A 15,410-nucleotide genomic window follows, 5' to 3' on the forward strand; every position below is an offset into this window, starting at 1 on the left:
ATACCTGGGAAGATGGGGACAGTGGCACACACCTGAAATCCCAGTTACTCAGGAGAGTGAGGAATAACATTTGAGGCCAAGTGAACAACTTAGAGAGATCCTGTCTCAGACTAAAACACAAAAAGGGGGCTGGGGATGTAGCTTAGCACTTCTTGGGTTCAGTCCCTGGTAATGCATAAAACCAAAGCCAAAAACAGCTGCCCCCCCGCAAACCAAAACCCTGGGCAAACAGTACACATATGAACAAATAAAATTTACGGTGAAAAAGTTTAATGTATAAACAGAATCATCTTCTTTAAACTTTCAGAAAAAATAGTATTTATTTAACAAACAGAATTTATTATCGTTTTTCCTTGTGTGGCAGACTGCTATGTTAACGGCCCCACATGAATCACACCTCCCGCAGTCTGTATCCCCGTGTAGTCCCCTCACACTGACTGCCCACGTGACTGACTCTGTCCGATGAATCATCAGCAGATATAATGATGAGGGAGAAACAGGTGTGCTGAGCCTTTGCACAGTGGAGCTTGCCCTCTGGGAATGTTCTCACTATCATGGGGAAAAGCCCACTGTAGCCTACTGGAGGGTAAGAGATCATGCAGCGCAAAGATGTTCAACTCACAGAACTATGAAAATTCATAGATCTTGTTTTTAAACCAGAGCTTCGGAGCAGTTTGTTATGAAACAGTGAATAATAATGCAGAGCCTAATTTGTGTTATAAAGCAAATAGATAAAAATTAAAAAGCTATGCTTCACTTAAAAAATTAAGGTCTCTCAGCAGACATTATTAGACCTATACTTTTGAAATTTCCCTTTTTATGCAGATTCAGTTATACAGTCCATTTAAATATCTGTAATAGTCAACACTTTTAACTGTTACCCTAGTATATTCTATAGGTAGACTATGCCAACCTAATTAACTGAATGCAGTATACAGCAAATATTTTTAAATACTTAACTTTACATATTTCATAAAAAAGATGATATTCTTGCCTTTGTTTTTAAAAAATAAGTGTACTTGCCAACATTATCGTTGTATTTTTTATAGAAGCCAGTGTTCCCTAAATCTGACGCTTCATTTCCTATGTTTTAGAGAATCATAATCTCTTAATACATTTTTAATATTCTTTAAAAATGAAAAAAGTCATAAGATTTTTATTTAACATATTTAAATTTAATAAATTACACTATAACTAGCTACCAGTGAATACTTTTCCAGCACAGAGAAGCCAATATATTAGAGAAATCAATTCTCTGTATTTACTTTTATTAAAAAGAGGTTTTTGGTAGTTAGAACAAATAATCTCTCGTTCGTTGCCTGAAAGCCTAAAATAGGATCATTGGTTTCCAAGCTTGCTACTTGCTGCTTAGCAACCTGCCCTACATGCCTGCCTTCCTTTCTATTGTACAGCACGGTGGACATGGGAGCGGGCTGGCGGTAGATGAACACATGTCGGACGCACTCACAAAGGGCTGCGTAGGAGTAATTTGGAGCACAGGTGAAAAACTTTTTGTCTCTCTTTGATGCTTGCACATAACCTGCCAAGAACATAAAACAAAACTGCTATTACAAATGAAATTCCTAAGCAGCACATATACCATAATACTCGAAACAGTTGTTAGAATTCGGAACCATGAACCATTAGCTGGTTTTTCTTAATTGGTGCAAATATAAATTTTAATCCCTAAGTAATAAAATAGACATGTTTTTAACTCTGTAAGAAAAGCACAATACAGTCCCACTTAATTTCTATTAATAAACACTAAAAATGTGAAATCTAAAGCACTATATGCCAAAAAATCTTTAAACGCCAATTCAATATACCGACTGATGAGTAACTGACATGTTATGACAGATTCATTTTCTTTTATCAAATAAATGAGAAATGTTTATACACTAGCATCCTAGTTATTTTAGGAGTCTGTTCATAATGTAGGCCTGCAGAACTGTTCATAATATATCTCTCAAGGCTTTTTCTCATCATCCTTGTGAGGTCTATGGACTTTACAACACCAACATTGTCATACTATCTTGGTATACTTCAACCCCTAGAAGTAGAACCCTGAGACTACTACATCCTAAAAACAACTCAAGTATCCTTCAAAAATCTTAATTAGAATGTCCTTGAAAACTAATTGAAAAAAATCTTAATCTTGTCTTAAAATCATGTACATGTTGAAAAAATATCTCTTCAGATTAAAGGGATAGTTATACTCTGAAAAATAAATTAGGATTTTCAAACTGGAACATGGTTACTGAACATTATAATGTGAAATAAAAAATGTTAATGGAGTATCAGTGAAAAACTAAGATCTTCGCACACAACAAATGAGCAAAGCCATGGGTACAGGAAGATCAGTAGTTTTTTTACATATTAAGTAAGGTTTGAGGAATGGAAAGTGAAGTGGATGTAGATCCTTATTTGAGTAGCACAGAATTAGCTGTCCAAGCTAGTAATGCAGGTGGTATCTCAAGAGTACATATCTAATGTGAAGTTAATTTAACTGAGACTCAAGCACATAACTCCTCCACAACAGAGGCTCACACAGGCAAATGAAGGATCTGAGCATCGAACAGAACTTTCCCTGTAGTGAAGGAAGAGAGAAGAGAATGAAAAAAACAGAAATTACAGTACAGAAGCTAAGGCTACAAATGTGATGGTACTGTAAATTCCACAAATATCACAAGCAACAAGTACATGATTTTAAGACAAAATCAGTCAATCAGATTTTGTATTTCAGGTCAAAAGAAACTATTTGGAGTCTGAATTAGCCAGTTTAGCAGCGTACATTATTAACCAAAAGGGATAAGTGACAATCTCTATAGTTAGTGTTGTGCATATATATTCACCTACAGGCATACTTTTTGCTTCTACTGCCAGTTTAAAATAACCTTTCAGTAAAGCAATAATGTGGCTAACTCACACTAAAAATTTGTCTCCCAATGCTAATGTATTTTGAACTAAAATCAATGATTGTATAGTCTGTAAATATATAGTTTAAAAATTTTCAGTCCCTTGTTTTTAACTAGTAATTTCTGCTTTATCCTATTAAATAAATTTACTGTCTACTCATCACCACATTCCTTAGGAGTTCTCATTCTAATGATTCTTTGCACCAAAGTTCAAGGAAAGGTGTCTCCTAATATGGATTACCTTAGAGCATTTATGTTTTTGATGATTACTCTGAAGAAGTTTCTTGGTGTGTTACTAAGGACTGAGGTACATCCCAACCCCTTTTAAACTTGATAACATTTATGCATATATATACATATATATATTTATACATATACATATATATTTATATTTTACATATATTTATATTTATATATATATTTATTTGTGGTCCTCGAGATTGAACCTCAGGCCTTTGCTCTACCCAAATTCCCAATCTTTTTTCTTTTTACTTTTTCAGACAGGTCTTGCCTAGTTGTTAAATTATCCATGCTAGGTTCAAATCTGTGATCCTCCTGCCTCAGCTTCCCAGTGTGCTAGGATTATAGGTGTGACCACTAAACCTGGTACTCTGAGAACTTAAACACAAGTTCCTTGTAGGTCTCTGTCAAGCCCCTTGTTCTTATTCTAACATTGCAGCTTACTGAATTAAAATAAGAAAATGACTGGTTGGAACAATTCAAGTGGTCAGATAACCATTTCCATTTTCATCCTAGGGTGATCTTCTCCACAAGCCTAAGAACAGATGAGTCCTATGCACTAACCATGTCAACTACAATATAAGCAACTCAGTCTTAGCACACATCAGTCTGAATGTAGTTAGATCATTCAATTTAACAAGAAATGACCTTTAAAACAGTGGTGTTTTGGTATAGTGCAAAATGCTGTGAAAGAGCTTGCTTCACCCATACCTAGAGCATTGAACGTTGCGATGTGCTCCCACATGTCGTCGTGTTTGCTGGAGTGTGGCTGCCAGAGCAGGGCATCAACATCGTGGCGCAGACAGAAGCAGGGCATTTCTTTAGGGTCCACTATGACCGAGAAAAGGTACTGGTTGCTTCCAAGATTGACCTAAAAAGAGACAAAAAATTAATTTAGTCAACAACAAAATTAAAACAATGACAAAAACAGCACAGCGCTAAGGGTCAGCAACTATTCTAAACTTTTGAAAAATCTGTTCTGATTTAGTCTTCACAGCGTCCTCAAAGAAATGTGCTCCTGTTACATCTGGTGTAAAGCTGAAGGAAGTGGCGCACAGCCCGCTTCACTGGCCCAAGGCCAGCCTGTTCCTAAATTATGGAGACGAGATTTGGACTGAGGGTCTACGTTCATAACCACTGTGCTATCTACTCTCAATTAATAGGAGCTAGTTCAAACCACGATAGATATAAAACATCAATTTAATAATAAGGTAAATAGTTTTAAACCATAGAATACAAACATGGAATTCACTAGCTAACTTTGCCAGCTTTTAATACTTCTGAGCACATTCTATATGCCAGGCATGCCACAAGTATCAATCTTCTCAACAGCCCACAAGGCTGCTACTGCCTTCACTTCACAGATTAAAGAACAGTCTTGGAGAGCTTAAGTGATTTGTTGTAGGCTACAGAGAAGTGTAACAATACTGGGATTCAAACATCTAACTACAAATTAGCGTACTACTTCATTAAGGTATTCAGGTCAGTCATACTATGTTAATAATTGCTATTGCAATATTGATGCCTAAAGGAATTCATTTTAATACAAAATAGTCAAATTAAGATTCATAATTAGGTTCTGGCTATAGAAAAACATTCAATGAAGACAGGTTATAACAATATTCTTCTTTACTAGAAATGGTATGACCAAAGTTTAAAATGTCAGACTATATTCCAACCAAATCAGACCAAATGTAGAAAATATAGAACATACACTGTACTTGATAAATACTAAACTGATTATGCAAGTTTTAGAGAAGAGTAAGAATAAAATGTTGTTTAAATAAGAAATGGGGATCTGACCTGTGTTCTATATGGAAAGCTGGGGAAGGCTCTGTAGCAAAAGGATTTATTGGTACGACTCTGCCCACCCAGGCTATTGGTCAGAGAGAATCCAAAGACCGAACAACCCAGCTTCTGCTTCCAAAGTAATGCCTGTTTTTGAGTAAGGTCAGTGCTTGCTTTCTACACAAGGGAGCTGGGTGGCACACAGAGACCACTGATTATTTCTGCTTTCCCCTACCTTCTGATCATCAGTGGCTAAGTGAGGCTTCATTCTGAAATCACTACCAACTCACTGCTTTTATGACAGCCCCACCATCAGGTCTCTTCCCTGTACCTACACGCCCATATTCTCCCTTGTTTACCAAGGGCTTTCACAGAGGGGGAAAATAATGGAAATAAATACATGTGGAAATAATACTTTCATAAAAAATATGTACTTTCATGAGCTAAGGGAGCTAACAGTATGATGACCTGACTGATCTCAGCCTGCCACAGCTGAGTGGACAGTACTGAGCAAAGAACAAGGGAGCCTGCACTATCAAGTGAAGGCCAAGGGAGATCACTTACGAAAAATAAGAGGATGAGGATACAGGTCTCATGATGGGCCCCTTATTCCGACTTTGATGTTCATTCTCTGTGGCTCCCACTTACTTAAACCTATCTCCACTGCTGTGATTATGTCCAAGTGTAATTAATTATAAAACCAGCAGTTTGCCTTTACCTTACCTTTGACATGACTTCAACATAGACTCCTCCTGACCTTCTTTGTCTGACAGATCCCTTGACTTATCTCCAGTTCAACCATTAGTTCAACCAATTTTCCTTTTATGCTTATGTAAGTTTCTTAAACTCTGAAAACCCCAGTGTCCTGTCTATTATCCCTAACAAATTATTTGCTACACTGCATTATAACTATGCAGGTATACACCATCTGTCGTGGGCTGAATATTATCACCCAAAGATGTCTACATCTGAATCCCCTGCAGCCCCTTAGGGAGCAAAAGGGTCTCCACAGATGTAATTACGTTTAAAATCTTGAGAGGGACGGACTATCCTAGGTCATGCACGGGGTCCTAGTGTACTAGGAAGACTTATTTTATAAGGGTTAATATACAAAATGCAATGGTCCCACAAAAGCAGAGACAGAGTGGAAAATGCTACAGGGTTGGCTTTGAAGATGAAGGATGAGGTCACAAGCCAGGTCATACAGGTAGTCTCTACAAGTTAGAAAAGGCAAGGAAATGAATTCTCTCCCAGAGCTTCCAAAAGGAATGCAATCCTGGCAATCCATTTTTGGCCTTCTGACATCTGAAAGTGTAAGAGAATAAATTTTTGCCTTTCTAGTAGTGAAGGAGAATAAATTTTTTAGCCCATAAATCTGTTACAGCAACAGCAATCTAAAATACAGCCATCTTGTAAGACCAAATATATTGAGAATCAGAAGTTTGTCTTCTTTTGCCCATATTCTACATGAATGTTTTTTTGAATGAGTATTATGTAGAAAATGATTATTTAAAATTTTTTTTTCTCACCAACGCTTATCTGTTTCTCAATTTGAGACTAAAATTTACACAGGGAAAAAAAATCTTATGATGACGTTCTTTAAAAACGCTCACTGGGGTCTTTGGTTGACCAGTATTGCATGTCTATATCTGTTTTAACGAGAAGCCACTTTGAAGATATCAATATGAAATACAACCACCATTGTTAATTCCCTACCACTTTGTTTGTAACTCTGTATTGTCTGTATTGTGCTTGTGATATGTTGTAAAATGTTGTATGTCTGTTAATGTTTCCCTCCTTTTATCTTTAAAATAAAAAAAAAACAAAAACAAAAAAAACGCTCACTGGGGGGTGTAAATAATCCTACTAGGGTTAGAATCTGAAGACTTAATAAGCACAAAGCTCTCTGTGCTTCCTTGCTGCTATCTCTGGAAATCTTACCTTCTCCATAATCCCGCCCCTTGGCTTTCCAATGCTTAGAGAAAAATGCCCAAACTGCTCTGCTGACATTTCAGAAACTTCTCGAAATCTGACCCCAAAATACCTTCGCAATACTGGCTCCACCGCTCTCCTCAGAACATTTAGCAAAACAAGACCACACTTTATCCAACTAGCCTACTTTCCCACTCCTCTATGTTCTTCTGCTTATCTTGCCAGTTATCCCATGTCACACACTGGTGGGCTCTTTCTTTGAAGGAGTTTGCCCTAATGTTAATAAAAAGAAATAATGTAACAGGTGTACACCTAACTTTTGAACTTAGCTCCTTTTTAGAGGGTGAGAATTGTGACCTCAGATAGGATACGTAAGCCTTGTTTTAGTGCTTTATAAATATAGTATTAACAGAATTTACAAGGTCTGATAAAAAGTTAATGTTTAAGTAAAAACAGAAAACGTAATACAGTGAAAGATACACTGCCATTAGTCCCCTTCGAGTACTTCCGCTTGCTTTGAACACACATCCCGTCATTCTTGCCACTTTCTGAAGCAGTTTTGGAAGTCCTCTTTTGTGTTGGGTGCTGTTGTGGCTGCCTCAATTCAAAACATTTGCCTTTTATTATGGTTCATATCTAGAAGCCTCCCACCCACGTCATGGGTGCTTCGAAAGGTGATGGAATCATGGGGACTCTACTGCTAATTGTGAGGTCAGACAAGGGCATGGCTGAAGAGACAGGTCACTGGAGGTGTGTCCCGGAAGGGTGTCTCCCCCTCCCCAGTTCTCTCCTCTGCTTCCTGGCTGGCATGAGGGAAATAGCTCTCCTCCACTTCCACCAAGCCTTCCTGCCTTGAAGCTGGCCAAATAGGGAGAAAAAACCCAAGGCAAGATAAACCCCCTTTACGCTGTGGGTGTCACTAATGTGCGAAAATGACTAAGGCAGATTGTGGTACCAGAGAGGTAGAATCATTGTGGGTCCTGACCAAGTAGTTTAGAAGTAGTTGGAACTGGTTCATGGGAAGATTTTGGAAAAGTTTGGAGATACCAGCTGGAGAAGAAGCCCTGGAATGCTGTAATGGAGCTTCGCTGAAAATTCTGGTTGAAGCTCAGAAAACCAGAATGCTGATTAAAAACAAACACACATCCACAGATGGTAAAGACCAACATTAGGAAATTTCATTTGAGAACAAGGATGGCATTACTCTGTTAGCAGTTGCACTCAAAGCCACGTGTTACATTTTGGCAAAAAATCTGTCTACATTTTGGCAAAAAATCTGTCTACATTTTGCTTATGTCCTGAGACTCTGCAGGAAACTGAGATTAAGGGCAGTGGACTAATTAATCTGGTGGAGGAAATTTCGAGACAGCCCAATGTTCAGGCTTTAGATGGGCACTGCCTGCTGCTTTTAATCTAATGTGAGAAACAGGAGCAAAAAGTGATGGAATCTAATGTGAGAAACAGGAGCAAAAAGTGAGACATAAAATTCCCATGAATAATAGAAAATACAACACCTGGAGGATTCTGAGTCTGCAGCCAGCCTGGGCTGTGCAGAGAGCTCTTATCTCAGAAAAGGGTGGGGAAGTATATAAGGAACTGCTGAATTCTTTTTGTAAGTAGAAAGAAGTGGTATGATAGTATTTATTTCATTCTAGTCTTCTATTCATCATTCTAAAATCAAGTACAGTATTGTTTACAGATAAATACAGATCATCTCAGATAAAGACATTTGATATGTCTTAGGTTCTTGAGCTGTCACGTATGAAAAATCTTACTCTTCAGAGTCCAAAGTATCAACAGAGTGGATAAAGGATTTTTTTTTTTCCAGTACCAGGAATGGAACTCACAACCTTGCGCTTGCCAGGCAGGCTCTGTGCCGTTGAGCTAAATCCCCATCCCGAAAACATCGCTTTTAAGATAATATCTGGAGCATCTCACATTTCTCAGCATCCACTCTTGAGTGAGTACTAAAATTTCTGCCTAATAAACCCTTCCTGTGCCTCTTAAAGAAAAAGATAACATCTACACAGTGGCTTCATTTTTCTCACAGTGGTACAGAATCTCTTGATAACTGTTTATGCTTTCATTACTTTCCTTGACTCACTGCACCAGCTGAGACCTCCTACATGATGTTTAACAGGAGCAGTGAAAGCAGACATCCTGATTTTAGCTAGACACACTCAATCCTGTATCATGAAGATGTTAATTTACCTGTATAATTAAAGACTAGATCATAGGAAGACATTAGATCTTACTGATGTGGTGCAAAAAACCTGATAGAAGTGCACTTATACAGTTAACTTACAAAAAACTGTAAAATAATAACTACTTAGAAGTGTAAGAAAAAACTGGTATTTCTCCTTCCAAAATTATTAACTTGAGGGGCTGGGGATTTAGCTCAGCAGCACAGCACCTGCCTGACAAGTGCAAGGTCGTGGGTTCAATTCCTGGTACCAGAAGAAAAACAAAAAAACAAAACAAAACACAAAATTATTAACTTGATCTTTAGCTGTGATATATCATAATTACTATCAAACTTCATTCACTAGTCTAACAGTGGGTACATATGAATCCATAAGATAACAGAAATATATCAGGAAATAAAAAGTACTATACAGAAAAAAGCAGGTAAGATAAGATAATGTCCTATTTCATTTAGGTCAACAGGGAATGGAAGGTAGTATGTTAACAGAGATACAAATAACAGAACAGTGAGAAAAGAACATTTCTGAGAGGGAGAATAACAAATGTAAAAGTTCTAAAGAAAAGCAAATTAATAATCTGGGCGAACAGCATAAAGGCCAATGTACACTCACAGCTATAAAGAAAAGCTGAGAAAAAACAGCAAATGAAATATTATTAGAACCGGACACCAATGTCTTTTAAACTATGAGTCTCAACAATGGTAGTGAAATCAAGTTAGTAGATAAAAAACAGAATTTTCAGGCAGGAATTTTCAGGCTCACGGGTAAAATGCTTGCCTAGCATTGTGAGGCCCCAAGACAACAGGGAAGGAAAAGAAAACAAAAACCAAAACAAAGAACTCCAGAATTTTTTATTTAACTGTATTCAAAGTAGTATATAGTAGCAGCATACTTTTCACAACAGCTACAGTACTGTTTGTGAACTTTCTACATCAGATGTATAATTATACATTTGTGTGTAGATGTATTGATCTCAATTTAAAATGCATCACATACAAAGATTCACAGAGAGCTTGAAGGGTACCTGTAAACACTGGACATTATTCCTAATATGACATGACCCAGAGCCCCCATAGGAAGGATAGGAACAGGAAAATGACATAATCTACTGAACTCCTTTTAAAGGTTTACTTTTATCTTCAACATAAAGACTTACTACTAATTCAAATAGGAGGATGATAACTTTATAGTAGGGAAATGTGCAGCTATCATACAATCATATTTAACACCATTGAAAGCAGGAAAAAGCGGCACCAAGGTCCTCCTAATGCAACTCACCGGAAAAGAACCATTACTTACATAAGTAGGCAGCTACCACACATGGACAAGAGGAGGAAAGGTGGTAGGTGAGCTAATGGAAGAAGCGTACACTTTTGGTAGACAGTGGTCTGCTTCCTGAGCTTGTAGTGTCTTATTATGTTTCCCAAACTAGGCACTCTGTACATTCTCAGGTTCCTTATTTGTACCCAATTATGACTTAGGGGCCTGCTCATGCACGCTCATGGCGCCAGGATCCCGGTTAACTAGAGGTGATCCTCTTGGGCCTTATCTGCATACATCCACACTGCAGCTTTTAAGTCCCTAATGGGCTTTGACCACCATGGTTGTTCCAAGCAGGACCATGTAAGTTCAAAAGCTTCCCCTTCCAGATAGTACTTCATTAGTTCTCACCATGACCACTCGCTAATACCTAAGAGAAACTAATCCTGACCTTGCTACAGCTGTCGTTTCTGGATTCTGTCTACACTCCATTTATATAGGTTTTGCCCACTTGGATCTCTCCCAAATATACTATTCTCTCTAATAAAAGTTAGCTTTGCTTAAGAGTGTACTCTGTCCTACTATAAAAACCTTACAAAAATTCTATTTTCTGACTGAGTCCTTTCTGTGTAGCCCTTCACAAATCTTCTCAGGGAAGATGCAAGAGCTGTCAAAGACACAGATCATCGTGCAACTCAGGATAACCCCAAATTCTGATAATGATATTTCTGGCAAAAGTGCACTGCATCTATTGAGAAAATATTATGCAAGTCCAAATTCACAGACAGTATACAAAGGTTACAACAAAAAGCCAGTGTCAAAAGGTTGTTCCAAGTTAAAGGAGACAAAAGGGCCAAACTAAATGCAGTATGCAACATGGGATTAGATCAGGAATCAGGAAAAAAGTTAAAAAACTGCTGTAAAGCACATTACTTGACCATTTGATAATATTTGAATATGAACTCTATATAGATAAAAGTGTCATATCTATGTTAAACTTCCTTAATTGTATTATGATTATATAAAAATACATTCTTTTTTCAGCATATACATGAACTGTTAGTGATAAAAGGATATAGTATGTGCAATTCATGCCTAAGTACCTCCACAAAAAGAGGAAAAAAGAGAAAAGAAGTACAGCAAAATGTTAACAATTGCTAAAAATCTACATGAAAGATGTTACACACTCAGTTGTGTTCCCATAAAATTCCTATGTGAAAGTCCTAAACCCCAGCATTTCAGACTGTGACTGTAGTTGAGATGGTCCTGCAAAAGGTCAGCAAGTTAAAATAAGGTCAGGAAGATGGTGCCAATCCTGTACAAGTGCTGTCCCTCATAAAAAGGGATTAGGACGCAGAAACACACAGAAGAAAACATTTGTGTAAAAGATAAAAGGTGAGGACAGCCATCAAAAAGCTAAGGAGAGGGGCTGGGGATTTAGCTCAGCGGCAAAGCGCCTACCTGGCAAGCGCAAGGTTGTGAGTTTGGTTCCCGGTACCAGAGAAAAACAAAAACAAAAACAAAAAAAAAAGAAGCTAAGGAGAGCAACTTCAGAAGGAATAAACCTGCCAGCACCTTGAGTTCGAGACTCAGCATCTGACACTATGAGAAAACAACCTTCTGCTGTTTAAGTCACCAGTCTGTGGCACTTTGTTATGGCAGCTCTAGCAAACAAATTTAGATGTACAACGGTTTGCAGTGTTACTTTAAAACTTTAGTTATGTTGGAATTTTTTCAAAGTAATAAGTTAAAATTTTTAAAGAGATTATGATCATTACTGAGTGTAAAACTGTCTTATGCCATTTACTCTGTAAGGGGGACAATAATACAATGAGAACTTCTTAGAGAGAACCATAAGAATTAAATATAGCAATTGTGCAAATGCTAATGTGCTGTGTGAATGATTATGACTAATAGGTGAACTGCTCATAAGACACATTCATGAAAAACTAGCCAGACAGAGGCTAGGATTTTTTTTTATATATACTGAATTTCACAGAATAATTTGACATATCACTGAAGTCTATAGTAACAGAAAAGGTTTAGGGCTGATGCTGAATGTGTATCATTATCTTCCTGCTCCCTGTTGGATGCTGCCTTCAGAGATACAACATAAGAGAATCCTATCCTGCATTAACAAGAAAGCTGAACAAATATATGTTATTAAACAAAAAGTCTTATTTTCTAATGATGCATTAACCATTTTTTAAGGAGTTACTATCCTTCTAAATGATTATTAAACTCCAATAAAGTTTATTTTTTGTTGTTTGACAGGTAAGGCCTACCAGCAGAACTTACAGACAATCAATCTTCTCACTTCGACTCAGTCTTTTAGGTGACCTAGAATAAACTGCTCCGGTCCACTACTGCTTGGAACGTGTGATGGAGGACCGTGAACTGAGCATGCTCAGAGATATCCCTACCTCTAATGTGTTAAGTCTAAGTTTCTCCAATAAAGTCTCCTGCTTTCTTTTGGGAGGCACTGTTCTGAAACTCATGTCCAGTATGTACCTTATTTGCTGCAAGTAAAGAACTTTCTTCCCCCTTTATCTCCTGGTTGTTCTTACTGGCTTCACCAAAAGGTAAACCCATTGCACTCAGTTACACACCATCTGTTTTCAGAATTCAGTGCTATCTAAAACCACATATGTCACTTGCCATCATACACAAAGTATTTCAAGACTTCCCACTGGTGACCATGACGCTAACCAATACTCCACCAATGATATGTCTTACCTTCCCCGCTCTCTTACACCTTTACTTCACATGTTCTTGTTAGAGTCCATTCCAGTCCCAACCCAGGTGGCGAAACTAGAAAAGCCAACCCACCTCCCTGACAGACATCTCTAATCTAATTTGCCTCTGACAAGACAGCTGTAATCTAATTTATTCCCTGACGCATCCTGCTCTAACCCAATCCACAAATGTCAGCCCCTCCCAAAAATATCCTGCCCAATCAAACAAAGCCTCCTGGCACCAAAATCAAATCCTCCCACACAAACCCACTTCCCAAATTTTGTGTGCCACTTCTAGTGGTCCTGCCCTCTATCTATATATAAACTTAGCTTCCTTGACCCTCAGTGCGGTCTCTATCCTTAGAGACTTGTCTGCCATCTTTGCTCCAATAAAACTTCCTTCTCTGTTGCTGTGTTTTGTACCAACTTCCTCTGCAGACCTTACAGGTCTTCAGTATTATAAGTATGTGTGAGACATGCCTTCCTAGCCTAGAGTCACGTTTTCTGCTCAAAATAGATCAAAACAAAGAACTATGAAATCCACTAGGATCTGCCTCTGGCATAAAGGTCTGGAAGCAAATGAGGACCAACTACAAAAGATTAAGAGAAGGCCTGCCAAAAATAAAAAGCAGAAACAAAAATACCTCTGCCTCTAACCTATAAACCAAAATCTGAAAACATTAACAAATCTTAAAATTATTAAACAGACCAGGAATTCACATCAGAGTAAAGCTCATCTGAAAAACCCTAATACAGTGGTGATGGACCTATGGCAAGTGTGTCAATTATGTTTTTCTTTTAAAACAGAAGATGTTAATGTAGAATTGTTTTTCTAAACTAAAAATGTCAGTATCCAGTATTCAGGTTTAATTGCAATGTTGGCACTCTGTCTCTGAAAGGTTCTGACCTAACACATATTCAGCATAAATTTAAAATGCTCAAAGTTTAAAATGCTCAAAAAAGAAAAAGAAAAGAAACATGGTAACCATTAAAATTAAACATGAAATGATGAAAATAAAGTAAGAATGCATCTGATTATTCAACATGGAAAAAAAATCAAGTGTTGGAAGGACCTCAGGGTTGATCTTTTCTACAGATAATAAAATGCAAATGGAGAGATAAGCTAAAAGGAATATTATCTGTTAAAAGCAAAAAGCCAGAACTTCCTGGTTTTGAAGATTTAAAATTTTCAAATAGTAGATGATGATAAAATCAAGAAATAGTTTCTTAGCCAAGTCCACAGCAAGGCTACTCTCAGGGCAACAGTCTAAAATGAAAGCAAGAACATATGTGTAAAAGAGCCAGGAAATTTCATTTTAAACCACGGCATCTAGGTACACTGATTGTTTTAAGTTAAAGGTCCTTAAACGTCAGGAGATACAGGAAAGGGCTTTACTTCGGTATGTCCTTATTTCCCCTAAGACTAGACCCCTTTGAAAGAACACAACTGCACTCCCTCTCCATCCTGGAGTCTCATTATCTATGGGAGAAAAACACACTGAGAAATATTATCACTCCAGGGCAGACTTCGTTACAAGAAAATGTCTGGCCTTAGGGGCATTTAAATTCTAAAGAGAATCACTTTCAGAGTTAATTTTTTTCTCTGGGACCCACCATTACCCTAATAATCATTTTGACTCCTCAAAATTGTCTATGTTTCCAATTGCCCCAGTCCTATAGAAAAGGGGTGTTTCTGAATTGTGCTGGACTAGTGAGTAATACTATTCAATTATCTCCCTGTACATATTAAATTCTCATACTTTTTCTCCTATTTCACTTATTACTAGTTCATTCCAACAAATTTTCAAATTTTTGGAGAGCAGACAGAGTTCTCTTTGCCCCACAGACTGTAAAACTCAAGGTATAAAAAACAGCAACATTCATCCAGACAAAAGATTCGCGAAAAATTAGTAATGAGTATGCTTCACTAGTCAAAGTGCAACAGGATTTACTGGCTTGTCTTCCAGACACCCAGTGGGTCACTAAAAGCAGGATGAAGCTTACTTAATTCCTCTTCCTTCATTTTTATCTGTCTGCTTTATTACCTTAAAACTTGGGTCAGTCCCTGTTCAGCTCTGCCCAACACGCTATCCACTTAAGGAGTATCTGTTTAAAAACTAATAATACAAGGTGTATTAGCCCTATTTACTTAGCCTATCTCCTCCCCTTCAAGACTGAAAGAGTAACAGGTATTTTCAAGATCTGCAGGAACAACCAATTTCTAAAGTTTAACCCAAATAGCCGTTTCTTTCAGGGAAATTCATATTTTGAGAAATCCGTCATTTAAAATATGGTGTTCTGACCTTTTTTTATTACAGTATTTTTTTCTAAAACTA

General features: G+C 37.5%; 1 protein-coding gene across 2 annotated transcripts in view; it reads right to left on the reverse strand.

Annotated features, from left to right (window-relative positions):
- Positions 1-248: 248 nt before the first annotated feature.
- Nudcd1 (NudC domain containing 1) overlaps positions 249-15,410 on the reverse strand; it is a 61,799-nt gene continuing 46,637 nt past the window's right edge. For both annotated transcript variants that reach the window (XM_005381880.2, XM_005381879.2), the window contains exons 9-10: positions 3,867-4,026; positions 249-1,540 (exon numbers count right to left, since the gene is read on the reverse strand). In XM_005381880.2, the coding sequence (XP_005381937.1) occupies positions 1,248-1,540; positions 3,867-4,026 (453 nt within the window). In that variant the 3' untranslated portion in view covers positions 249-1,247. The remainder of the gene's footprint in view (positions 1,541-3,866; positions 4,027-15,410) is intronic.

This window comes from Chinchilla lanigera, unplaced genomic scaffold, assembly GCF_000276665.1.
Source record: "Chinchilla lanigera isolate Chin_1 unplaced genomic scaffold, ChiLan1.0 scaffold00016, whole genome shotgun sequence".
Lineage (NCBI taxonomy): Eukaryota > Metazoa > Chordata > Mammalia > Rodentia > Chinchillidae > Chinchilla > Chinchilla lanigera.